Source organism: Phocoena phocoena, chromosome 21, assembly GCF_963924675.1.
Source record: "Phocoena phocoena chromosome 21, mPhoPho1.1, whole genome shotgun sequence".
Lineage (NCBI taxonomy): Eukaryota > Metazoa > Chordata > Mammalia > Artiodactyla > Phocoenidae > Phocoena > Phocoena phocoena.
This window is the reverse complement of record NC_089239.1, coordinates 22,773,555-22,800,872: the sequence shown is the minus strand read 5'-3', so window position 1 is coordinate 22,800,872 and position 27,318 is coordinate 22,773,555. Positions and strand designations below refer to the sequence as shown.

Genomic DNA, 27,318 nt, shown 5'->3' with positions numbered 1-27,318 from the left:
AATGGCGAAAAACTGAAAGCATTTTCACTAAGATCAGGAACAAGACAAGGTTGCGAACTCTCACCACTCTTATTCAACAGTTTTAGAAGTTTTAGCCACAGCAATCAGAGAAGAAAAGGAAATAAAAAGAATCCAAAGCAGAAAAGAAGAAGTAAATGTCACTATTTGCAGATAACATGATTCTATACATAGAGAATCCTAAAGATGCTACCAGAAAACTACTAGAGCTAATCAATGAATTTGGTAAAGTTGCAGGATACAAAATTAATGCACAGAAATCTCTGGCATTCCTATACACTAATGATGAAAAATATGAAAGTGAAATTAACACTCCCATTTACCATTGCAACAAAAAGAATAAAATGTCTAGGAATAAACCTACCTAAGGAGACAAAAGGCCTGTATGCAGAAAATTATAAGACACCGATGAAAGAAATTAATGATGATACAAATAGATGGAGAGATATACCATGTTCTTGGATTGGAAGAATCAACATTGTGAAAATGACTCTACTACCCAAAGCAATCTACAGACTCAATGCAATCCCTATCAAACTACCACTGGCATTTTTCACAGAACTAGAACAAAAAATTTCACCATTTGTATGGAAACACAAAAGACCCCGAATAGCCAAAGCAATCTTGAGAACGAAAAACGGAGTTGGAAGAATCAGGCTCCCTGACTTCAGACTATACTACAAAGCTACAGTAATCAAGACAGTGTGGTCCTGGCACAAAAACAGAAATATAAATCAATGGAACAGGATAGAAAGCCCAGAGATAAACCCACGCATATATGGTCACCTTATCTTTGATAAAGGAAGCAGGAATGTACAGTGGAGAAAGGACAGTCTCTTCAATAAATGGTGCTGGGAAAACTGGACAGGTACATGTAAAATTATGAGATTAGAACACTCCCTAACACCATACACAAAAATAAGCTCAAAATGCATTAAAGACATAAATGTAAGGCCAGAAACCATCAAACTCTTAGAGGAAAACATAGGCAGAACACTCTATGACATACATCACAGCAAGATCCTTTTTGACCCACCTGCTAGAGAAGTGGAAATAAAAACAAAAATAAACAAATGGGATCCAATGAAACTTCAAAGCTTTTGCGCAGCAAAGGAAACCATAAACAAGACCAAAAGACAGCGCTCCGAATGGGATAAAATATTTGCAAATGAAGCAACTGATAAAGGATTAATCTCCAAAATTTACAAGCAGCTCATGTAGCTCAATAATAAAAAAACAAAGAACCCAATCCAAAAATATGCAGAAGACCTATATAGACATTTCTCCAATAAGATATACAGATTGCAGGGCTTCCCTGGTGGCGCAGTGGGTGAGAGTCTGCCTGCCGAGGCCACAACAGTAAGAGGCCTGCGTACCGCAAAAAAAAAAAGATATACAGCTTGCCAACGAACACATGAAAGAATGCTCAACATCATTAATCATTAGAGAAATGCAGATCAAAACTACAATGAGATATCATCTCACACCAGTCAGAATGGCTGTCATCAAAAAATCTAGAAACAATAAATGCTGGAGGAGGTGTGGAGAAAAGGGAACACTCCTGCACTGCTAGTGGGAATGTGAATTGGTACAGCCACTATGGAGAACAGTATGGAGGTTCCTTAAAAAACTACAAATAGAACTACCATATGACAAGCAATCCCACTAATGGGCATATACCCTGAGAAAACCATAATTCAAAAAGAGTCATGTACCAAAATGTTCATTGCAGCTCTATTTACAATAGCCAGGAGATGGAAACAACCTAAGTGTCCATCATCGGATGAATGGGTAAAGAAGATGTGGCACATACATACAATGGAATATTACTCAGCCATAAAAAGAAACGAAATTGAGTTATTTGTAGTGAAGTGGATGGACCTAGAGTCTATCATACAGAGTGAAGTAAGTCAGAAAGAGAAAGACAAATACTGTATGCTAACACATATATATGGAATCTAAGAAAAAAGAAAATGTCATGAAGAACCTAGGGGTAAGACAGGAATAAAGACACAGACCTACTAGAGAATGGACTTGAGGATATGGGGAGGGGGAAGGGTAAGCTGTGACAAAGTGAGAGAGAGGCATGGACATATATACACTACCAAACCTAAAATAGATAGCTAGTGGGAAGCAGCCGCACAGCACAGGGAGATCAGCTCCGTGCTTTGTGACCACCTAGAGGGGTGAGATAGGGAGGGTGGGAAGGAGGGAGACGCAAGAGGGAGGAGATATGGGAACACATGTATATATATAACTGATTCACTTTGTTATAAAGCAGAAACTAACACACCATTGTAAAGCAATTATACTCCAGTAAAGATGTAAAAAAAAATGTCTACAAGTAACAAATGCTGGAGAGCATGTGGAGAAAAGGGAACCCTCCTACAAGGTTGGAGGGAATGTAATTGGTGCAGCCACTATGGAAAACAGTATGGAGTTTCCTCAAAAAGCTAAAATAGAGCTGCAATGTGATCCTGCAATCCCACTTCTGGGCATATTTCGGGAGAAAACCATAATTCAAAAAGAACATGCCCCCCAGTGTTCATAGCAGCACTATTCACAATAGCCAAGACATGGAAACAGCCTAAATGTCCATTGACAGATGAATGGGTAAAGAAGACGTGGTACTTTAGTTGCAGCATGCCCGGTGTTCGTTGCAGCATGCAGGATGCTGCAACTAAAGATCCCACACACCGCAACGAAGATCCCATGTGCTGCAACTAAGACCTGGAATAATGGAATAATTCCATCTGCAGCAACAATGGATGGACCTAGAGATTATCATACTAAGCGAGTAAGCCAAAGAAAGACAAGTATATGATATCACTTATATGTGGAATCTAAAAATGTGGTACAAATTAACTTACTTACAAAACAGACTCAGACTTCAGAAACAAACATGGTTACCAAAAGGGAAAAGTGGGGCAGGAGGGATAAATTTAGAGGTTGGGATTAACATATACACACAACTATATATAAAATAGATAATCAATAAGGATCTACTGTATAATACAGGGAACTCTACTCAGTACTCTGTAATAACCTATATGGGAAAGGTATCTGAAAAAGAATAGATACATGGGGCTTCCCTGGTGGCGTAGTGGTTGAGAGTCCGCCTGCCAATGCAGGGCACACGGGTTCAAGCCCTGGTCCGGGAGGATCCCACATGCCACAGAGCAACTAAGCCTGTGCACCACAGCTCCTGAGCCTGTGCTCTAGAACCTGCGAGCCACAACTGCTGAGCCCACGTGCTGTGACTGCTGAGGCCTACGCGCCTGGAGCCCGTGCTCTGCAACAAGAGAAGCCACCACAATGAGAGGCCCGCACACTGCAACGAAGAGTAGCCCCCACTCGCTGCAACTAGAGAAAGCCCACACGCAGCAACGAAGACCCAACACAGCCACAATAAATAAATTTAAAAAAACAAAAGATATATGTATAACTAAATCACTTTGCTGTCCACCTGAAACCAACAACATTGTAAATCAACTATACTCCAATATAAAAAAACTTTTTTTAAGTCACCACCTTGGGTTTTTCTGGTGGTACAGTGGTTAAGAATGTGCCTACCAATGCAGGGGACACGGGTTCGAGCCCTGGTCTGGGAAGATTCCACATGCCACGGAGCAACAAAGCCCATGCACCACAACTACTGAGCCCACGTGCCACAACTACTGAAGTCTGTGCACCTAGAGCCCATGCTCAAGAGAAGCCATCGCAATGAGAAGCCTGCGAACTACAATGAAGAGTAGCCCCCACTTGCCACAATTAGAGAAAGCCCACATGCAGCAACAAAGACCCAACACAGCCAAAAATAAATAAATATTTTAAAAGTCACCACCTTTAGGAAATAAAAACTAAGGTTTTACCTATAAACAGTTATTTTAGAAGATTCTTTGTATTAAGCTAAAATCCCCTATCCCCAACCCTTTAGAATCGTTGACTGTTCCTAGAAGGACATACATTGCTGGTTTCCTGGAAACTGAGAGGGAAAGGAGTGGGTAGTCACCCAGTCTGAGGGTGGCAAAGCTGAGACCAGACCTGGGGCTCCTGACTTTCAACCCAGGGTCTCTTCATCTGCGGCCTTATCTCTCCAGTAACATACTGCCGTGGGCTGTCATTCTCCCTTCCCTACAGTGCCTCTTTTGTAGGACAGCCTTTCAGTCTGATGAAGACCACTATCAGAAGCCCCTCACATCTTTTCTCTGAGTAAAATACTAGAGTTTGTTATTGTACCTCATCTGACATGATTCCAGGTCCTTCTCTGGCTTACTTTTAAAATGGAGAAAACTTAGGGAAGTATCTCCCATAAAAATCCAGTGGCCAAAATTGAGTAACGGGGCTGTATTATCTCCCACCATAAGGAAAATAGTTTTTAAATTGTAATTTGTTTATTATGCTCTTTTATTTAGGCTGAACATATACCACATTTCAGGATATTTTCCACCCAGAGCTCTCTGCTATGTTTACTTGGAAAGGGTACCAAAGATAGCATAGAATCTGAAATTGACTTGGTTTGGAAATTGGTATAATATACAGAACACTTAGATTAAACAAAGACAGCTGTTATACATACTAATGGTGTAATGGTAAATATCTCAAAGGTCAGTTGTATTTGTTTTTTTGGCTGTGCTGGGTTTTCGTTGCTGCGCATGGGCTTAGTCTAGTTGCGTCGAGCGGGGGCTGCTCTTCTTTCCGGTATGTGGGCTTCTCACTGTGCTGGCTTGTCTTGTTGCGGAGCTCGGGCTCTAGGCCCGCAGGCTTCAGTAGTTGTGGCTCGCGGGCTCTACAGTGCAAGCTCTAGAGCACAGGCTCAGTTGCTCCACGGCATGTGGGATCTTCCCAGACCGGAGCTTGAAGCCGTGTCCCCTGCATTGGCAGGTGGATTCTTAACCACTGTGCCACCAGGGAAGCCCCAGGTCAGTTGTATTTTTGTACTGTGTTCCTATATTTGTGTTGGTATGGGTTTAATACTCTGGAAATTTTAAATTTCCAACAAAATAATTTAGGTTCCAAACTTGCCTACACATTGGAACCCCCTGTGGAGCTTAAACAAATCTGCTTGTGTCCCATTCTGGGAGATGGTGATTTAATTTTTCTGAAATAAGGCCTGAGCTTTAGGAATTATTAAGAGATTCCCCACGTGATTTTAATATGCAAATAATTTTGAGAACCACTGCTGTAACGTGATCAGATTTAGGCAAGGGACTTAGAAAATTGTTCCTTGCCTTGTTCCCTGCTCCAGCTTGAACAGTTTGGCATTGCATGAAGTTTTATGATCTAATTCTCATTTGGACTTACAGATGTCATGGACCTAAAGTGTGCAGTTTTTGGTTTTTTTTTTAAAAACTTGCAGTTACTATTCATGATTCCCTTTCACACTCCCTCTGCACTTTTTTTTTTTTTTTTTTTTGGTACGCAGGGCTCTCATTGTTGTGGCCTCTCCCGTTGCAGAGCACAGGCTCCGGACGCGCAGGCTCAGCGGCCATGGCTCATGGGCCCAGCTGCTCCGCAGCATGTGGGATCTTCCCAGACCGGGGCATGAACCCGTGTCCCCTGCATCGGCAGGTGGACTCTCAACCACTGCGCCAGCAAGGAAGCCCCCTCTGCACTTTTTAACAGCTGATTTTAGATGTGAAATCCATTCACTATCTAAATAAACTGATCACATGGATTAAAACATGAAAAGGCTTATTTTAACTGGTTAACTCAAATTCATCAATATCCACCTAAGTGTGGTAGATGTCATGCAAAAAGAAACCTTAGTGAAATGTACTCTAATGTACTAGAATGAAATAGAGATTCACACTTTTTCTGGGTGAAAGAAGGCATGCACGTTCTGGGTTTAAGGTCTTGGTGCTGGGCTTTAGGCGGCAGACAGTGAAATAGAATAATTTGCATCTAAGAAAGAAATTTTAGGGCTTCCCTGGTGGCGCAGTGGTTGAGAATCTGCCTGCTGATGCAGGGGACACGGGTTCGAGCCCTGGTCTGGGAGGATCCCACATGCCACAGAGTGGCTGGGCCCGTGAGCCACAACTACTGAGCCTGTGCGTCTGGAGCCTGTGCTCCGCAATAAGAAAGACCGCAATAGTGAGAGGCCCTCACACTGCGATGAAGAGTGCCCCCGCTTGCCACAACTAGAGAAAGCCCTTGCACAGAAATGAAGACCCAACACAGCAAAAATAAATAAATTAATAAACTGAAGGTGTCTTGTAGGCACAGACTATTAAGAAAAATAGAAATTTTACCATCTGTGCTTAATTATTAAAAAGAATGACAGAATTGTTTGCAAACAAGCTGCATGTCTGACAACCTCTTGGTAGACAGAGGTTATCTGCACAATAAGTAGGAATAAAAACACTGATTTAAAAAGATGTCCAAGTCTCAACTAAAAACCCAGAAGGGCTTCCCTGGTGGCGCAGTGGTTGAGAGTCCGCCTGCCGATGCAGGGGACGCGGGTTCGTGCCCCGGTCTGGGAGGATCCCACATGCCGCGGAGCGGCTGGGCCCGTGAGCCATGGCCGCTGAGCCTGCGCGTCCGGAGCCTGTCCTCCGCAACGGGAGAGGCCACGACAGTGAGAGGCCCGCGTAACGCATAAAAAAAAAAAAAAAAAAAAAACCCAGAAATTTCTATTGAGTCAATTTATATTTGTTGTCAGGCTTACTTTAGAATAATAGTGTTTAGCTGTTGCTTCATCCTTTGTGATACCCAAGCCAAGCTGCAGACACCGTGCGTGGTAGAAAGAGGCCATGGCCATGCCTCTGCTGATGAATTCTGGGAGACAGTCCGTGACCTGGGCTATCGTGGGGATGTCATAAATCTCATCGTAGTCAGCAATCCTGTTACAACATCCAGTTGTGAAATTAAAAACAGTATCAGTTACAGTTTACATTTTTATAAACATGCCCAGAAACTGTCCATGTGCCCCAAGTGGTTTCTCTATTATTTCTACCAGTTGGAGAACAAAATTGTTTGCTCTGTGGTGAAGGGTAAATAGAACAGTCAACTAACACCAGAAGAAGAGGAACTAACTGCAGTGGTTACTATATGGCTTCCTAGGATTATACTGGTCAGGCTTAATAACCACTAAAAAAAAACTAAGTTTAAAATATTACAAGAACTTGGGCTTCCCTGGTGGCGCAGGGGTTGAGAGTCTGCCTGCCGATGAAGGGGACACGGGTTCGTGCCCCGGTCCGGGAGGATCCCACATGCCGTGGAGCGGCTGGGCCCGTGAGCCATGGCCGCTGAGCCTGTGCGTCCGGAGCCTGTGCTCCACAACGGGAGAGGCCACAACAGTGAGAGGCCCGCGTACCGCAAAAAAGAAAAAAAAAAAAAAAAATAAAAATATATATATATATATTACAAGAACTCATCACTTTGCAGATTTAAACAATGGGAAAAAAGCATTTTTCTATCCCTTTGGGTATTTAAACATCAACCTTGAATTTGGACTTTAGTCACACAGGACCAGAAAACACATTAATAAACTTACACATCTATGATAATGGGCAATAAAAAGTCCTTCTCTATAACCCAGATACAGCAATGGAGAACTACATGAAAACAAGTCAACTCCACGTCAGCCGTAATACTGTGGGAAATAGGAACATGGAAAGTTCCAAAATTTTTTAAAGAACTGTTCGAAGTCTTAGTTTTAACCATATGGGCACTAGAGGATTTGAGACATCAGAGACCACACCTTTAAGTGGCCTGCTGCCTGGAGGCCATGATGTTGGGGAGGAGAGGGTAAAAGCAATTCCTTCATCCTTCAGTGTGGATGTCTGCCTCACACTGGGCTCGGGGAGAGGGGAACCTGTGGGCTCCGTGGGAGGGGCATTATTGGGAGGGAAATGGCAGCATGGCCTTATAGCCATTTTAGAGGACACTCAGGTCTGTTGCATTTGTACATTGTGGGTAAATGCAGGAAAGTAAATGGCCTCAGAGAAGAGAAATTTCCATATAATTTATGTTAGTGTTGGAGTCTTTTATCCATTCTCATTGTGCAGTCCTCATCAAGCTATATTGTAATTGTGCAGTTATAGAACCTATGGCTAAGGGTGTAGGAAAAAAAGTTTAATATTTCTCATGTGCCAAGCTGTGTTAAACTCTTTATATTCACTATTTTTTTTTAAATCAAGAAGAAAATACTTCTGCAGGATTACAAAAGAACAATTGATGCCCCGAAAGTTAAACTTGTGTAAGATTACTTAGATGGTATACAGAGCAAATAGCACTGAAGTTCTGCACCCTAACAGAGGTACTACCCAATATGGTAGCCAGGAGCTACGTGTGGCTATTAAAATTAAAACCCAATGAAAAGTACAAGTTCAGTCCTCAGTTGCACTGGCCACACTGCAAGTACCAATAGCCATCATTTCCAATACTGCAGTGAGTTCTATTAAACAGACCTGGCATAGAACATCTAGTAAGAGTTTTTGTAAATACTTTTATCCAGCTTACTCACCTTTTGGAAAATGCAGCACACTTTGTAAAAAATTTCATCTTATAGTAATACTCCACGAGATTCCCTTGAGCGTAGACATTTCCACGCTCTGCTGCTTCCCTCAAGCAATGCAGGGCAGCCTCGGTATCCTGGTGGATGCCTTGTCCATAAAAGTACATGAGCCCAAGCGCACCCTGGGATTCCAGGTTTCCATTGCCACAAGCTTCTGAATGCCAATAAAATGCCTAGGAGAAAGCACAATTCCCTAGTATTCACGAGGTGGATTATAAATGGAATATCTCTATAAGATAGTACTATTAATTCATCTCTAGGACACCGTTCTAACCCCCTGAATGTATGTCAGACTAGCACCAACGTCGCATGCCTGAGAGAGGGTGCTGAGGGGAGCCCGCCCGTTGTCTGCCCACAGTATAGGCGAGGTCACTGGCTCGAGCTCAGCTGTTCAGGTTTCAGGATTTTCAGATTTTCCAGAGGAAGGACCAAAAAGGTGGGAAATAGGAACCAAGCGTCTGAAAGGCTTTGTAATGAGGCGCAGCAAGGAGAGGAGAGCAGCTGATGTGAGATTGCAGCCATCTCTCAGATCCTCTTGGAGCTCCAACAGGATCAAAGAAAACCAAGGATAAAAACCTGCATGTGGTCCAAGCACGTTTGCTCAATACTCAGCTACAGTGAATCTGAGTTAGTCCAAACCGATTTCCAAGTAGCTGCTCAGTTATCTGACAAGGATCTTGGGGGTTATGTGCCTCCTACAAGTTTGCCTTTAACGCCTCATTTCCTTCTCCCTGCAAGATTTCTTGGAAAGGGTTTTCCATCATTGGTGATTAAAGAGGTTGTACTGACTCTCCCTCCTTTTACCTTTTATGGCAGAATATTTTATATGTGTGCTTTTTATAGCATACAAAGTGCTCACATCCGTGGTCTCCTTTGGTAGAGGCAGGGAAGGCAGCATTCATAGTTGAGGAAGGGTGAAATGAGCTTGGAGATCCTAAAATGTAAGCTTTCTTTACATTGAAAGAAATGTAAGAGATATTCAGACTACATACTTACTCCTCACCAAATATTAATCTACACAGGATGCTAGGATTTAAACAAATCACTGTTACCTTCTCTAACTCTCTGGGTTCCTTTGTTGAGTAATACAATCCTAGGATACTTTGAGCCTTCACACTAGCTTTTGGATTTCCATTGTCTGCAGCAAAAAGCCACAGTCTAGAAGAGAAGGGCAAGGCAAGTTATTCTTTGTTTAAAGCATTTGATTAAAACAAAAATCTTGTTCTCAAGTCAGATTACCTTTCAGCTTCCTCATCTGATTGTTTAACGCCTTTTCCTTCATAATAAGCTCTTCCAAGGTTGTAAGCTGCTGCAAATTTTAAGTGTCTTGCTTTGGGACACGAAGAATCAACAATTTTCTTCATATATTCCACTCCTTTTTCCTTCCACAAAGGAAAAGAACAAAACAGAAAGTCCTAGTTTAGTTTTACCCAAGTTAAGTTTTCTCCCAATAATGCTGTAAAGCATTCACCCTCCGACATGAGGTAGAATGTCATGAGTCTATACCTAACAGGTATGGTTGTCCTGGACTCTGCAGGGCTAGAAATAAGTCAAAGTCCATCTCCTGGCTCAGCGTTCCCAGGAGCTCTGGGATATAAAGCATTCCCTTCATTTTATAGCTTCCACATTTGCATTACCTCTCAATATGGTTTCCTTCTTCTCTCCTCATAGCCCTTATTCTGAATCGGCACAGTTCTTAGAACTTATAGTGTAAAAATAGCCAGTAACTTCCACATTTTTAATCCTTACAGGACACATGTGAGCCCCAAACTCTGTCTTTTCTCTTCAAGCACACTTTCCCTAGCAGTGCTCGGTGATAAATTTATGTCTACTACACTCATCTTCATATGACATCTGCATAGTCACAAAACACAGAGGACGTTCTAACCACCAACAAAAGGCTTTCCTGCCTCCAAAAACCCAGACACAAATTGTTTACTAGACTATGTTCCTCTTGTCCAACGCACAGCAAGCCAAAATGCTGAGCCCACGAGGTTTGCAGCAAAGAGGGTTTACAAGGCAGCCAAGCAGGAGATGGGAGAACAAATCTCAAATCCGCCTCCCCAAAGGCAAGGAGCTCGGGGTATTTATAGGATAAAGAAGAAAGCAGCGGGCAGTTGGAGGTGTGGGAAGCGTGGAGAAAGGCGATTGGAAAAAGGTGCGGGAATCTTTGCACAGGTGTAACTAAGCTATAGGCCTCTGCACGTTCAAAAAGTCACTAAGCAACAGACACGCATGCCCAGTTGAAGGGTCGGTGGTTCTATCCAGTCTTAACCAGCTCAGCTCAAACTAGACACAGCTGACTCCAAGTTCCTAGAAAACAACTCGGGCAAACATCTTGTTTAGACTACACGCTGCTTGGAGCACATGAGAGTCTTAAAAAACCACCTTGATTACTGAAGGCAGGTGAAGTGGATTTGACCCACGGTTTCAGTCCCCCCTTGCTTTTTGATCATTCCTCAACTCTTGAGGAAAAAGGGTGAGGACAGATCTGGCTAATTCCTGCTGATAAGGGGCATAGGCGTAACAGGGGCTTGAGGAATCAAACTATTTAGCACTCATTTGAGAATATTCTCTTGTTCCTGGTTTCAAGTTAACATTTTGATCCCAAATACCACTTATGCGCCAGCTGTCAAGGCATTCATAGGCCCAAGATTGGTAATAAAAACTGTAGACAAATAGGTACGGGGTGGGGCAAATATGTACACTGTGAGGGCATACAGAACGCCAGACGTGCGAACATTTCGACTCATTTTTAGGGATTTTACCTAGGACACTGGCGAGCCAGGGATCGGGGTCTTACTTTTTTACCAATTGGAGTGTGTTGATCATTATCACCTTTGACTGAAACAGATAGCATCGAAGGAACATAGGCTGGGAGAATTAAGTGTGGTTTCTACAATATCCTCACCAAATAGAACCCTAACAAGGGTAGGTGCCAGGGATTTTTTTGTTGTTTGTTTTTTGGTTGTTTTTTATTCTGAGGACACGAGGAGACCAAATTTTGGCTTATTCAAGAAAAAAACATGACAGGACATTTTGTTGATTAGCCTAATTTGATATGTTCACACCTGAAGTCACAGTGAAGTTTGGGATGGTCAAAAATTAACGACAGGCACAACCAAGGGGTCAGCATGATCAAATACAGAAGGTTTTAGATGACATATCCAAAAGCTAGAGAAATTACCTACTTTTGCCAAAGATTGAAAAATCCTAATCACTGAATTGTCCAAGCCTGGGAGGTTCGAAACAAAGAGAAGGCAAAACAAAAGAAAACAATCAATCTGGTTACTAGCAAATTATTTAAATTGCTTTCTAAATTTTACTTTTCAAAGCCACTACTGCAGCAATCCCACTCACCTTAATTTCTTTCCCGTGGCTTTTTTCTGGGGGTTTGCTTGCCCACTCGGGAAAGTCAGCGTCAGGGTTGGAACCACTGCGGTATTCCTCCCGCAACGTGCTTTCTCCCTTTTTCGGTGCATTCCTCATAAGGTCCCAACCCGCGAAGATGGAGCTGGTCTTCAGGATGTTTATCCTCCATGATTTCAGTCTAGATGTTCATTGTCTCCTTTAAGAGCTTCCTAAATGGGTTTTGCTATGAGTCCAAAGTTGGGGACCCAAATACGGCAGAACCCAGCCATTCCCAGAAATTCCTGCAATTATCTCTTGGTGGGAGCTGCAGCCCTAGCTAGAGCTTCCCTTCCATTAGAGGGCAAGTCTCTGTCCTTGTGAGAGTTCAAAACCCAAATATTTAACAGAGGGATTGAGAACTCTGTGCTTTTTCTTGGATACCTGATAGACCTGTTCAACCAAAAAGGTTGAAATCAAAACCATATTCTGAAAAAAAAACCCAAAAAAACAACCATATTCTGGTCTCAGGTGTCCTTTGTTTTACTGGTAACCAGCATCAACTACGTCCTGGAGCAGGGCTCCCTCATTTAGTTGCGGGTCCCTCAAATCTTTTGCCAGGATTTCTCCAAACATCGCGGGTAGAGTTTTAAATCCCTGAGGAAGTACTGTCCAGCAGTACTGTTGTTTAATTCTTAGTACCTAGATCTTCCCATTTGAAAGCAAATAACTCTTGGGATTTAAAACAAGGATATGCAAGAAAAGGCATCTTTCAACTCTAATACAGTAAACCAACAATGTCTGGACAGATTAGTGAGCAGAGAATATGGGTTAGGGACTACTGGAGTAGTCTCTTTTACAATCTAATTGTTCTTAAATCGTGTACAAGCTGACCTCAGGTGGTATCCTAAGCTGTATAGGCCTAGCTCCTTGCTATTCCCAGCCTCCCGTCTGCCCAGGTCTTCGGATTCCTCTTTGCAAATCTCTTCTGGAACAGTTGCAGGCTGTTCTTTTGGGGATTGGAGTAATAAAGCCTGCAATGCGCAAGCCTGCTCTGGTGGTACTTTAATGTCTGTCCACTCAGGGGCAAAGGTAACCCTGATATTTAGTTAGTAAATCTCGTCTCAGAAGGGGAATGGGGCATTCAGGCACGTATACGAAGGTATGCTTCAGATGCGTTTTCCCCAACTGACAGTTTAGCAGCTGGAAAAAAAAGGCATTTTCAAGGTTTCTTTGGACACCCCAGTTACTAACATAGTTTTAGAAGGAAGCTTAGAAAGCCAGGTATTTAAAACTGAGTAAATGGCCCAATATCAATCAAAATCCAAGTTAATTTCCCACGGTCATAGTCATCCAGGGCTCCGCTTGGGAAATGATGGACTTCACAAGATTTAAAGGAACCCCTAGGGCCTGGCATTCTTGGTCACTGTCATTCTCAGCTCGGGCATCCGATGTGCCAGCTGTTTACCTTCAAGAGGCTTACTTAGGATGGGACCCTCTTTTCCAGCGTCCCTCCTGTTTGCAATATGCACACTGGCAGGGTCCAGCTATTGGGGGCCCGTTTGAGCGGAAGCTTTTGCCGAGTCCCTTGTGAGAGTCCTTGATTCCATCCAGCTCTTCCCGGTGTTAAGGTAGCCGCCCGCAGAGCAGGCTCTTTCATTCTCCATTGTTCCCTTTTCTCCTGAACCTGGTCTCTGCCATTAGAAACGTTAAAGGCAGTTTCAACAAGTCAAGACATAGGTATTCCTAAAGGCCCTTCCATCTTTGGCAGTTTCTTCTGTACACTGGGTGCGCTCTGACCAAAACTGGTCACTCTGACTTTTATAAGTTCTCTTTGTACGTTGCCTATAGGCTTTAAAGACCCTTTCTGGAAATTCTGAAGGATCCTCATTTGGTCTGTTTTACCTCCTGTACTTTATTAAGGCTTGTTTTGGCATCCCTCTTTGCAATCCTGCAAGAACGCAATCTCAGTAAAGTTTGGGCCTGTCTCCAGCGTTCACATCCCATCAGGATCTGCTTTTGGTGTAGCCCTGCATGCAGCAGCCTTCACCGGGTTGCCAGGGGTTTCTGCATGAAGCAGATCTGCCTCGTCTCGAGCTTTATCCAGCACCATCCTATGCTCTTCTGAAGTGAGGAGGGTGTTTAATAAATTTTGAACATCTGCCCAGGTTAGGTTGTAGGTTGCAAAAAAAAAAAAAAAAACCAAAAATCAATGAAGGTTTTCCATTCTCGAGTCATCTGTATAAGTTGGCATATTATTCTTCCAATTAAATAAATCCAAAGCGGACAGGGAAGTGGACCCAGATCCATCCCATCAGCTGCCCAGTCTCAGCATTCACAGCCCCCGTGGGGACTTGCCTTAAGGGATATCGCCCTATCCGCACTTGGGTAGCACCCTGGCCAACCTGCACACCCTGGCAGGTAATGAGAGGGGAGGCCATTCCTGTTTCTCAACCCTCAGAGACTGGGGTGGAGGGCACAGGGGCCTGAGAGCCTGAGGCTCAAATACTGACAGTGAAGGAGCGGCAGCAGCACCCTGTAAGGGTGGAGGGGAGCGTCCGAGCGGCCACTCAGCCCGCAAATCACCCTCCTTCTCATTAGAATCCAGCAAAACAGGTGTCTGTGCCTTTCCTTCCTGTTGGACCATTACCTTACATCTACTCTACACAGGTTTATTCTGATACAAGAACGTAAGGGACTGTACATAAGGTATTTCATCCCGTTTTTATTCCTGTTTACAAAATAAATCTACTTGCAAAGTTTTATTGTAATTTAAGGATCCATTTTCAGGCCATTGTGCTCCAGAGTCTAGAGAATATTATGGTCACTTAGTGTTACAAAAAATAACCATCTTTTATTTTTCCATGGATTCATAACAGAAAGTCTCCCAATTTTGGAGAACGTGGCCTAGAGGGCTGCAAGAGGGAACTGAATTAACATTGCCCATTTTGAAGGAGCTTTGTTCCCAGGTGGGTGCAGCAACAAAATCTTAGGGTCCTTGCTACAGTCGCCAAGAAGCTCAACCTCCGGTAGCCAATTCCTAACAATTAAGACAATCAGACATAGACAGACATGGACAAACAAAACAAAAACAAAACCAAAATCCAGAGCCCTGGGCCGTAAACTCAGGTACAGAGTACCTCAGCAGCAGTAACCTTTTATATTGTCTGCCAAAATCCCATCAGGTGGGCCTCTAACCCATGATCCTTCAGGGTTCCAAAGACAATCTAGGCACAAGTGCATTTCTTTAACGAGGTTTCCCCTAAAAACATGTTCCAAATCCAAAAGCCCCAAACCCCAAAAATGTTACTGAAAGACGGGTCTAGCTGCTCCCCATTCAAAAACCAATATTCAAGAGGCAAGGCTAGTGGAAAGTCTGCTTTATTTCTGAGGCCAGCAACGGGGAGAATGGCGGACTTACGTTCAGAGACTGATGCCTCACTGACAAATCAGAGGGCAAGCACTTTTTTTTTTTTGCACGGTTCGCGGGCCTCTCACTGTTGTGGCCTCTCCCGTTGCAGAGCACAGGCTCCGGACACGCAGGCTCAGCGGCCACGGCTCACAGGCCCAGCCGCTCCGTGGCATGTGGGATCTTCCCGGACCGGGGCACGAACTCGTGTCCTCTGCATTGGCAGGCGGACTCTCAACCACTGTGCCCCCAGGGAAGCCCTGGGCAGGCACTTTTAAAGGGGAGTTTCAGGGGTGTTTAGGCGGAGGGAGGGGGCTACATGCAGAAACAGCCCAGTCAGCTCCGACAGTCACCTTGAAATTGGTCACGTGGTGGTCTGGTCAGCGCCATCTTCATTGTTTTAGGTACAGTTAGTCTTCAGTTCCAGGGTCGGTTTGTTCTCATTTCTTTGAAGCCAGTTCTCATAACTGTGGCAGCTTATGTCATGGCTACACAGCCTGGTCATCATGTAGTTAATTTCTTTCACCCAGTGGGGGTTTCAGTATCTATAAAACAGCTCAAAGGATACAGCCCAGAATATTATCTATAGCCCTATGAGGAGGGACTAATGGTCCCCGACTTCATTCACTGACTAAACTATTATTACCTGGTCTTGTTTTCCTTTGCTTCTGTACTTTCTCACTTCTCTGAATTTATTCTTTGACTAAAGTTTTTCTACAGACAGAAGACAGGCAGAGGGCATGGAGGGGAAGCACCATAGGGTCCTGCTCCATTTCCTCTCCTTGCCTACAAGACGAAACTAAGCACGGAAGGTCAGCAGTGCCTCCCTGAAAACCCAGGGTCAGTCTGGGAACGGACACGCCAGGGAGCTGCTTGGGCTGGCCCACCGGTCCTCAGTGCCTGCAAGGGGCCGACGAGCCGTGGGCCAAAGGTTCGCCTGGACTCACCTCTTGGCTGGCTCACCACGTGTTACCGAACCAGATCTGTCTTGCCAGACGCACGGCAAGCCAAACGCGGAGACACCGAGGTTTGCAGCAAAAAGAGGCAGCCAAAACGGAAGACGAGAGAACAAATCTCAACCCAGCCTCCAGCAAGCAGGCAGCTCGGGGTATTTATGGGATAAGGAATAAAAAACAGCAGGGCGGTCCGAGGCACGGGGAGCGTGCGGGGCGTGGCGAAAGGTGATTGGGAAAAGATGTGGGAATTGGCGGGTAATCTTCTCTCTGCGCAGGTGTAACTAAGATGCAGGCCTCTGCACGTTCAAAACATCATGAAGCAATGGACGCCTGTGGATGCCCAGCTGGAGAGTCGACGGTCCTATCTAGTCTTAACCAGCTCAGCTCAAACTAGATGCCACTGGCTCCAAGTTCCCAGAAAACAACTCAGGCAAACATCTCATTGTTTATGCAAGTGCAGCTTGGAGGACACATGAGTCTTAAAACGACTTTGATTAGTGAAGGCAGGTGAAGTGGATTTAACCCAGTTTCAAAACCTTCAAAAATCACTCCAAAGAGGAAAATAATATTTGACAGTCAAGTACATTTGTATACACTGCATTCTAACTTTTACTCCTCACTAGTCTCTCAAAGTGCTGTTGCTGGCTAAACAACACAGTAATAGATGAGAAAATAAAGGTGTTTTACCGAGTCCCAGATCATGTGGATTTACTTCTGTGAGTGTGTGAGGTAGGTGTCTACCATTTTTTCCCCCAACTGGTTAGTAAGAGAGAACTTACAGTATAATGGTAGTAGAGTGAAGTGTTCGTGTAAATCCTCCCACAGATAGCAGTGATTAAATCAGGACCAAACATAAAGAACAACTTTCTAAAGGCACTGGGAGGGACTTCCCTGATGGCACAGTGGTTAAGAATACGCCTGCCAAGGCAGGGAACACGGGTTCGAGTCCTGGTCTGGGAGGATCCCACGTGCTGCGGAGCAACTAAGCCCGTGCGCCACAACTACTGAGCCTGTGCTCAAGAGCCTGCGAGCCACAACTACCGAAGCCCGCGTGCCTAGAGCCCATGCTCCGCAACAAGAGAAGCCACCGCAGTGAGAAGCCCGGGCACTGCACCAAAGGGTAGCCCCTGCTCTCCACAACGAGAGAAAGCCTACAAGCAGCAACAAAGACCCAACGCAGCCAAAAATAAATTAATTAATTTTTAAAAAAGTTATTAAAGGCACTGGAAAGTTTATCAAAGCAAACACAAACTGGAAGAGGAATGACTCTTGAGAACTGCAACTGAAAGGGATCATTGAAGTTCAATGAACCCCAGACAGGATAAACAAAAACCCTCTCCTAGGCATGCATCATAGTCAAACTGCTGAAATCCATAGAAATCCTGCGAGCAGCCAGAGAAAAAGGACACATATACAGGGAACATAATACAATCAGAGACTGACTTCTTGTGAGAAGCTAGAAGAGTTTACAATGGCATTTTTTTTTTTTTTTTTGCGCAGTTCGTGGGCCTCTCACTGTTGTGGCCTCTCCCTCTGCGGAGCACAGGCTCCAGACGCGCAGGCTCAGAGGCCATAGCTCACGGGCCCAGCCGCTCCGTGCCATGTGGGATCTTCCCGGACTGGGGCACGAACCCGTGTCTCCTGCATCGGCAGGCGGACTCCCAACCACTGCCCCACCAGGGAAGCACTACAATGGCATTTTTAAAGTGAGGAAAGGAGAAACTCAACCAGCAAAACAATTCATCAAAAATGAAGGCAGAGTGAAGACATTTTCAGGTAATTATAAAATTGGAGATAACTCATTACCTGCATACTTACAAGAAATGCTCTTTAAAGGAAATTCTTCAGGTTGAACGGAAAAGGAATATGGTGCCAGATGGCAACGCCGATTGATTGATAGGGAGGAATGTAAAGCCTCAGAAATGGTAAATATGTACCAATATAAAAGGATACCCAGGCACATATATACATACCTGTGTATGTATTTTTTCTTTTCAATTTCTTTCAAAAGATATATGACTAAAGCAAACATAATGTGGTTTTGTATCAATATTTTGGGGTTTATAACATGTAACTTTCAAGATATTTCAAACCTACCACACAAAGCATATTTGTTTCCACCAGACTCTGGACCAAATTAGTGTCAAGAACTCGGTAAATTAATAAAATGATAAACATTAAAAGAATTTGCTCTTTGCCCCTTTACCTTGGGTTAACTGAACAGACCTACAGAGGCCATCTTCTTTTTTGCTCCACTGGCCTCCATATGTAATTACATTCAAGCCATTCTATTTTGGAGTTGCCATATGCCAACCCGTCGAATCTACCAGTTTTCCTGGTCTTTCTACACCTTCGTGTTCTTCCCACATCACCTTATTCTGTATCTGTCACTGTACTCATTCCTTTGTCCCTCTTTCCCTCCATGACACTCACTCATGTGGCAGATATCTTATTTCTCCAGCTACTCTGCTGTACTTAAACCACTGAACATGGCTGGAGAAAAACATAACCATGCTGACAGGTCCTTCCTACAATTTGTGACTTCAAATTTCAGAGCGAGCTCTCCCCTCACAAGCAATACTATCAGTTTGTCTCATCAATGATCTCTCCCACTTATCTGGAAGAGAAGATACTACTTCAAACCTTTTCCTTTCTCTTCAGACTTCTGCTGTCCCCTCGCTCCCTCTCCTCAGTCTCAGCTTATGGCTTCAACTTTTTAAATATTTTTATAAAAAATATGGAACAGTTCATGGAGTTGTGTGTCATCTTTGCACAGGGGCTATGCTTATTTTCTCTGAATTGTTAGAATTTTAGGATACATGCTGCCACAGCAAACACATGGCTTGTCTTTTATTTCACTGAGAAAACAGAAAGAATTGAAAGAAACACCAAATCTATCAGTTTACCTGATTCATCATCAATTTTTTCCTCTCTACCAGATCTTGTGTGTCAACTTACAAATAATACTGTAATATCTTTGATCTGGGAGAAAACTCTCCCTTGATCCCATGATCCCTCCCAGTTATTGCACATATATTTGTTCTACTTTATAACAAAGCTCAGTGCTTATCTCCACTTCCTTACATCCATATGTCTCCTCCACCCACTCCAATCTTGGTCCCTTATGACCTTGGTCCCACTGAAATGGTTTTGTCAAGATCTCCAGTGAAATTCATCTTAGTATGTCTGATAGTAAGTGCTCAGTTTTCATTCTACTCACCTCTCAGCAGAATTTGAGACAGATGAAACAATTTCATCGTTTGACTTTCAGATCACCACACAGTCCTCATTTTCCTCTGTCCTCCCTGTCTTCTCCTTCTCATTTCTCCTTTGCTGGCTAGCTATTCTTTCCGTTATGACCATGAAATACTGGAGGGCTTCCAGTCCCTGGCCTTGACCTGTGGCTCTTGTCTATGATACTCATTCAGCAATCTTATCCAAGCTGGTGCTGTAACTCCCACTGCTCCACAGATAGCCCCCCACTGATTTCTCTAGTCCTGATGGCACCGTTGAGCTCCAGACTCTCTACCTGACATCTCTACTTAGGTGTCTTAACAGGTACTTCAAATGAAACATTCAAACATAAATGTTTCGCTTTTCCTCCTGTACGCCAAACGTGCTTCTCCCTCAGTCACCCCATTGTTATTAAATGGCAACATCATCCACTCAAGACAAAAAGTAGGAATCATCCTTGATTCCTCCCCTTATCTCTGCCCCTCTCCCAATCCATTAGAAAGTCCTGTATCCTCTTAAGAGCACATCCTAGATCTGTCCACTTTTCTCTATTCCCACCACTATAATTTCAGTTAAAGCTGCTCTTTTATCTGAACTACTGCACTGGCTTCCTCACTGGACTTCCTGCTTCTACTCTTGCCTCCATTCAATCCAATCTCCACACAACAGACAAAATGATCTTTAAAAATGTTAATCATATTAATTGCACTCCCTTTTGGTGTCTTCACACTGCATTGAGAATACAATCCATTTGGCCATAGTTTGCCAAGTTCCATGTGGTTTGGTCCCCGTTTCACTGTTTTGACTGTATTCCAGCTGTACCATCCTTCCTCAGGCCTGAACGCTAGCTATTTCCTCTGCCTGGAATGTGATTCACCTAGACCTATACGTTGCTCCTTCTTGCTGCTCAGTTCTTTATTCAAGTATCAGATAAAATGGTGGAATGACACAGGGAGGAAAATGTAATCCCAGAGCCAAAGTCTTCAGGTTAACATTAGAAAATTCCCAACAACCAGGAAATTGATAGAACTAGGAAAGCAAGGAGTTGGTATGAACTTCAAAGTAGGTACACTTTGTACCTGAGGTGGAGGAGAAATAATAGCTAGAAAGTGAATTGGGAAATGAAAATAATACCAGCTCTAACTTTGAGCACTATGGTACTTTGGGAGGTTGTAAGGAGAGCCCTCCTCTAAAGAGGGCTGCTTGTGGGACAACCAAGTTTCTGATAAGGCAAGGAAGTGAAGGAAGTAGTCTGAGAAAAAGGCTGAGAATACAGAAGATCTAAGAATGGCATACAGAAAAGTAGAAAGAATATTACATAAAAATTTGCATAGGGCTTCTCTGGTGGCGCAGTGGTTGAGAGTCCGCCTGCTGATGCAGGGGACACGGGTTCGTGCCCCAGTCCGGGAAGATCCCACATGCCACGGAGCGGCTGGGCCCGTGAGCCATGGCCGCTGAGCCTGCACATCCGGAGCCTGTGCTCCGCAGCGGGAGAGGCCACAGCAGTGAGAGGCCTGCGTACCGCAAAAAAAAAAAAAAAAAAAAAAAAAAAAAAAGTGCATAACTACCACATAGATTGTCAGTAATAACATTTTGCTATATTTGCTTCATCTGTCTTTTTTGGTGACTTGTTTCAAGTTATATGCTGATATGAAAATATCAGGACACTTCACCCCTAAATATTTCAGTATGAATTACAAAGGAAGACATTTTTCTGCATAAGTACCATATAAGTGTCACTTCTAATAAAGTCAGTATTATGAAAAAAGGCAGGAGAGAGAATTAATCTAGATTAAAGAAATGTGTAGATATTACAACTCAATGCATTGGGTGGTCTCTGACTGAATGCTGGCTTGAAAGACTACTTTGGGACAATTTGAGAATTTTGAATATAAACTGGGTATTAAATGGTATTAAGGAATATGTGTTAGTTTTGGTAGATGTATTCAGTATAAATTCTATTTTTGGAAAGTAAAATTTTTAAAGATTTGTTTTCACAAGTTTAAGTTGTTTCATTGCAATTTGTTCCCCAGTCTTCTCATGTTTGATTGACAAAATGTGTTTTCTTAACTTTTTGAGACTAGAGTTCAATTGTCATCTAATTTCTATTGTATTTCTTCTGGTTAGGCCCTGTCAGAAATTAAGCATTTTATTGCTTTCCGCTTCATTTTTGTGCAGCCAATATTTTTCACTGGTATTATTATTATATCTTTGGTAAACTCAAATTATTGATTCTTTTTGTTTATGTAAATTCTTTCTGGTTAGATTGTTTAAAAGTTTTAAAAAGATGTAGTGATGAATATTATCCCACTGTTATTACCATTTTCCAAGGACCTATTTCTAAATTCCATGTTAAATAATCCTATAACTTGGGTGGTGGTGCAGTCATGATACCATTTAAATAGAAATAGGGGACCATTGAGTTAGAAAGCACGAATAAGTATAAAAACCAATTTTTCAAAAAAATTCGCATTCTAGAGAGAGACTTAAGAAGTTTCATAGCAAGTGTGACTGTCTAATGAACACATTCTGGTTTCAGCTTATCTTTTTTTTTTGCATAGGGCAATACATGGAAGAATATACTCTAATAACAAAGTTCATATTTGATAGTAAAATTTGGAGTGATATTATTTTTGCTTATTTTCTAACTTTTCTCCATGTTCATGTAGCTTTTTTTTTTTTTTTTTTTTTTTTTTTGCGGTACGCAGGCCTCTCACTGTTGTGGCCTCTCCCGTTGCGGAGCACAGGCTCCGGACGCACAGGCTCAGCGGCCATGGCTCATGGGCCTAGCCACTCCGCGGCATGTGGGATCTTCCTGAACCGGGGCATGAACCCGTGTCCCCTGCATCGGCAGGCGGACGCTCAACCACTGCGCCACCAGGGAAGCCCCATGTAGCTTTGAAGTAACTTTTAAAAACAAAGGAAAACATTTTAAAGCAAAAATGTTATTGACGGCTAATAGTAGCAAGGAGAGGGGCAAAAAGAAATTTGTTTTTCACGTAAATGTAAAAATGACTACTGCTATCCTTTAAATGCTGAAATGACAGATAATTATTTAAATATAAGTAAGAAATATATCATTAAAATATAATTTTAAATATATCAAATAATCCATAAACAATGAAATCTTAAACACTGTGAACAAAACAATAACTTACAGCGTCTGCAGTCATCCCCAGGCCATCATAATACATCACTCCTAGCTGGTAAGTTGCCTGATGATCCTTTTCCTTGATTTCTTCAAACTGTTCTAATGCTTCTTCATACCATCCCTGTAAGCTCCCAGGAAATACTGAATTATTTTCATTATTACCTTAAAGTAATCCCAAATACTTAATTCCCACCTAACTCTAGCTAGCAGCACCAAATAAAACAAGACAGCAACAAATTTATGGAATTTGCAAGTAAGCTATTGACAACAATCAACACACTATAAAATCAATAAAATAAACCTAAATATGGCAACTGAGGGAACTGACCAGGAGGAACCTGGGTCAGACTCTCTTTGGCTTTCACTCTTACTCTTGGCTGTTGCCAAACCGCTGTCTAAATGATAGCCTAGCCCTCTGCTCTTTCCAGCCTGCCATATCACCCACTACTCCTGGAGTCTGAGAAACTTCAGAGATGGGGCCAAAGACTCTGAGAAAAGATGAACATCAGGATATCCGCTACTACTAAATATCCACTATGATATGGCTCTTCCAGTTTTGCCATTTTCTAGCTAGGGAGAAGACACAGAAAAACAAATGTGATTCTCCAAAATTATCTTTCTCCCATACTTCCTATAAAAACCTACGTGTTATATGTCATTCATTTAAGGCTCCTCAGCGTTATAGGATATAATAACAAATACGCTGAAGTGTAAGGAACAAAAATGGGGCTTGGGCTTTCCTGGAGAGTCCGCCTGCCGATGCAGGGGACGCGGGTTCGTGCCCCGGTCCGGGAAGATCCCACATGCCGCGGAGCGGCTGGGCCCGTGGGCCATGGCCGCTGAGCCTGCACGTCCAGAGCCTGTGCTCTACAACGGGAGAGGCCACAACAGTGAGAGGCCCGCGTATCTCATAAAAAAAAAAAAAAAAAAAAAAAAAATGGGGCTTATGTCTTAATCCACCATGGAAAATGCCTTACGCTAAAGAATAAATCATTTGTAACAGTGGAAAGAGAGTCTCTGAGTTGGAAGGTCATTACTAGGAAGAGCAGGCCAGAGAAAAGCAACTTTTGGAAAACACAGAAAAAATTGAATTTCTCTTTTCATAAACTGTAATTAATCAACAAACTGATAAAATTAATAAAAACTGTACCAAAATGCTAACAAATATTTATCTTAAAGAACATACAACAATGAGTAAATGACTGAGTTGTAAAGATTCATTCTCCTTTCTGGCTAGTGTTTGGCCAACATATAAGAGGGCTGGAAAACTTAGAATACTCTATACAGAGGAAGAGAAAGGAAGTCCTTTTAGTTTTTCATGATTTTAAATACCATATACATGCTGGAAAATCTCAGATATATACTTTCAACTCAGACTTCTCCTTTGAGATCTAGAGTCTTACATGTAGTTTCTACTTTGAAACATGTATACTTGGATGACTGAGGGGAATCTCAAACATAAAATGTCCAAAAACTGGCCTCCTGATGGTTCCCTCAAAACTCACTCCTCCCCACTTCTCTATTTTTCAGTCCATGATGCCATTACTTGTATCTCCAAAATAAATCCAGGACCCAGCTCCACTGCTGGGTCCAGATCACCATCCTCTCTTGACCCAACTAGTATAAATTTCCCCTAAACTTGTCTTGGTCCTATGCTCCCCTTCCAATCCATTCATCACAGTCTCAAAACACTTCAATGGCTTCTCACTACATTTTAAGCAAGGCTTATCTAGAGTCATTCTCTGCCTTGCTGACCATGACATTGGTCTCTTAATTCCTAGAGCTCACCAAACTCTTCCTCATCTCAGAAACGTTGCATTTGTTCTCCCTTCTACCTGGAATGCACTTCCCTGTGGCTGTTTGCATTAACTGTTGCCTTTTCTTCAAGTTTTAGTTTCAACAACAGGTATTTCCGCCCTATCCCTAAGTTATTCTCTCTCAGAGTACCCAGTTAATTGCTTTCATAGTATTTTAACTTATTTTTAATTATATATTAATTTAATTTCTTTCTCTAGACTGTAAGCTCTATGAAATGGGGACCATTCTAACTCCCTCATTACTGTATAGCTAGTATCTAGCATAATAGTAGCAAATACTTATAAAGCACTTACTAGGTGCCAGGCCCTGTTAGTATTTTTACAATTAATATACCTTCATAATAGCTCTATGAAATACATATTATTACCCCCTTTTATAGATGAGGAAACTGAGGCACCAAGAGGTTAAGCATATGTGCCCAAGGTTACAGTTAACAAGCAACAGAACCGTATTGGAACCTATGCCCAGAGCTGAAAGATCATTCTCTGAACCATTGTGCTACGTGATCCTCACAGTGACAGGTGCATTATGAGTCCTCAACAAATATTTGTTGCCAGAATGAATGAAGGAGCCATCAAAAGATAAGTAAGTGGGATATAGTTGAACAGCTGCCCAAACATTCAATGGATAGTGAGGGGTTGGGGACAGCTGGTCCCTTTTCACATCTTCCCTTGGGGTTCAATGAACAACTGAAGCTATATTGCTGAAGTTGGAGTGATAGTTTGCATAGGTCCTCCTAGACCTATTTTGCAAACCTCAGCATAATGTGGATAAAGAGGGAAATCCCCTCCTTACTCCATATAGGAACATATAAAGCTGCCTTTAAGTACTAGATAAGAATCAGGATTTTTCATTGTTAATAAAATGAAAATATTTTTAAAATGATGTTGAATATATCGGGCAAAATATAAAAATTAGATTTTTAATTTATCATGTGAAAATGGATTTCATACCAAAATGACTCCTATAAATGACATTAATTAGAATGACTTTTATGGAGAAAGGTTGAATATCTCCATAAGCTGGGACCAATTTATCATACTTAAATCCACAACTATAATCTATGGAATTTGACAGAATTTCCCTGGTTTAACAATGTAAGGAACTCTATAGGAAATTTTGGTATGAAGATCTAACAGCAGCTTTATATGAAAACAAATCAACAAAAAATGATACCTCTTCAAAATACAGTTGACCTAGTAGGAAATATGCCAGAGTATCCCCTCTTCTTATTCTTTCCTTCAAGAGGTGCAATGCCTTTTCCACCAAACCAGCATGGCTGTAATGATCTGATTTTTTAAAAAGTAAAGAATTCCATCTTTATCCATAAAATATGAATTTTCTCTCTTAAAGTAATAAATTAAATAGAATTCATCTGACACTGTACTAGCTTCTCTCCTAGTTCTCATTCCTAAAACTGACCTTCTTAGTTCAAGGAAAAAGCACTACCTTAAAAAAAGAAAGCACTATCACAATACCTGACACTGTGCCTTATATAATTAAGAAATATATTGGCTGGTTGTCAAACTAACCCTCTTTCCTACTAGGCAGGAGCTCTAGCAATGCAGTCTATGTGGAATTCTTTAGACAAAGCTGGCCTCTGGGTGAGTGGAATTCTTAATCTGAGCTTTAATTAGAACTACTCTAACTAGATGAGCTAACCATCCCCAATTTAATTTTTTTAAGTCTATAGAAAAAAATGGTAGCTTTAAATGCTGATTTCAAGTAAAGCATGGTACTATTCTCTTTAACAGAACGGACATCTGGCTTCTCTTTTCCAGAAGGGTGTCCTAAAGTCCTGAGAGTAAAACCAGGATCAGGATCTCATTATGAAACTTCTTCACTGATGATCTGCTACCAGGTAGCTTCAAGCAATTTCACAGATTCTTACAGAAAAGCTAGAAAAGACTGTAAACTTAACCGCTTGCTTGCCAGCAATAAGACTCATATTTCTTGTCTCTTTTGCTCTGGTGTACCTAATTAACTTTTAGTGAAAATATTATCAGGATTTGTACCAGTCTTTTCCTTTCTCCATTGGAAGAGTTTTTGGTTATTAGCAGCATAGTGGGATAGAGAAGTATAAAAGGGGTTCTTGGGCAACTTTTCACTGGTCAACTTCATCCTGTCTCCACAGTGGGTATTCTGTAAATTAAAAAATTATATTAAAAAATAATATGGTAGAATCTTCCCCCAGAAAATGCAAAGAGAGACTCCATTCCAACTTGGCAGTCATTATAAAAAGCATCTTCCTCTCATCACCTAGGGATAGGGCACCAAACTACCAGCTCTGGGATGTGAACGTTCCTTCTTAGGAAACCAGGACCCTCTATAGCTATGAGAAGCACAGCACTCCTCCATGTCTGTTTCCACAGCATGGGATTAATGATCAGAGCTGTTTGCAAATCCTTTCTGGCTATGAGATCACACACTCCAGTGAGTCATGTCACCCACCACAGCTGCTGCCACTAGTAGGAATTGGTGACACTGCCCATAGGTACAGTTCCTGAGCACTGGTACCTTCCTGTTGCCTTGTAACTGAAGCTCATCAAACTAATCCATTTTAAATGAAAGCATTTGTCTATTTTACCTGGGAATACACTTTATTTTAGCTGTGTTGTTCAGTTTTATCTTCCTGTCTGTAATGGATTGCCATGAAGGGAAAATCAGAGCCTTCATATAAAATGTAGAGGCCACCTCACCTGGGATGAAGGAGTCCAGGCTGGCCTAGGCTCAGGGTAGTGAGACAGCAAACTCAGTTGTTGCTATGCTTTTTTGTTTACTCCTTGGAATTCCACTGTTACAGCAGGCTTTCACCAATCAGGAACAAGCTTCCAGTAAAGGTTCCTGATTGGTGGTGAAGATAACT

At 42.3% G+C, this 27,318-nt stretch overlaps 1 protein-coding gene and 1 non-coding gene across 3 annotated transcripts in view; both read right to left on the bottom strand.

The window, feature by feature from the left end:
• The window catches only part of LRP2BP (LRP2 binding protein), a 57,935-nt gene that overhangs the window by 16,052 nt on the left and 14,565 nt on the right, over positions 1 to 27,318 (bottom strand). Inside the window, exons 2-8 of one of the 2 annotated variants that reach the window (XM_065899776.1) lie at positions 26,468 to 26,594; positions 25,629 to 25,741; positions 22,642 to 22,755; positions 9,776 to 9,918; positions 9,589 to 9,694; positions 8,486 to 8,709; positions 6,686 to 6,860 (exon numbers count right to left, since the gene is read on the bottom strand). In XM_065899776.1, the coding sequence (XP_065755848.1) occupies positions 6,686 to 6,860; positions 8,486 to 8,709; positions 9,589 to 9,694; positions 9,776 to 9,918; positions 22,642 to 22,755; positions 25,629 to 25,741; positions 26,468 to 26,594 (1,002 nt within the window). Of the gene's footprint in view, positions 1 to 6,685; positions 6,861 to 8,485; positions 8,710 to 9,588; positions 9,695 to 9,775; positions 9,919 to 22,641; positions 22,756 to 25,628; positions 25,742 to 26,467; positions 26,595 to 27,318 lie in introns of those variants that run through there. The other variant, XM_065899777.1, reaches the window with a different exon arrangement.
• LOC136141943 (U6 spliceosomal RNA) lies at positions 18,981 to 19,083 on the bottom strand. Its single transcript, XR_010657802.1, has one exon. It is a non-coding gene; the product is annotated as a U6 spliceosomal RNA (small nuclear RNA).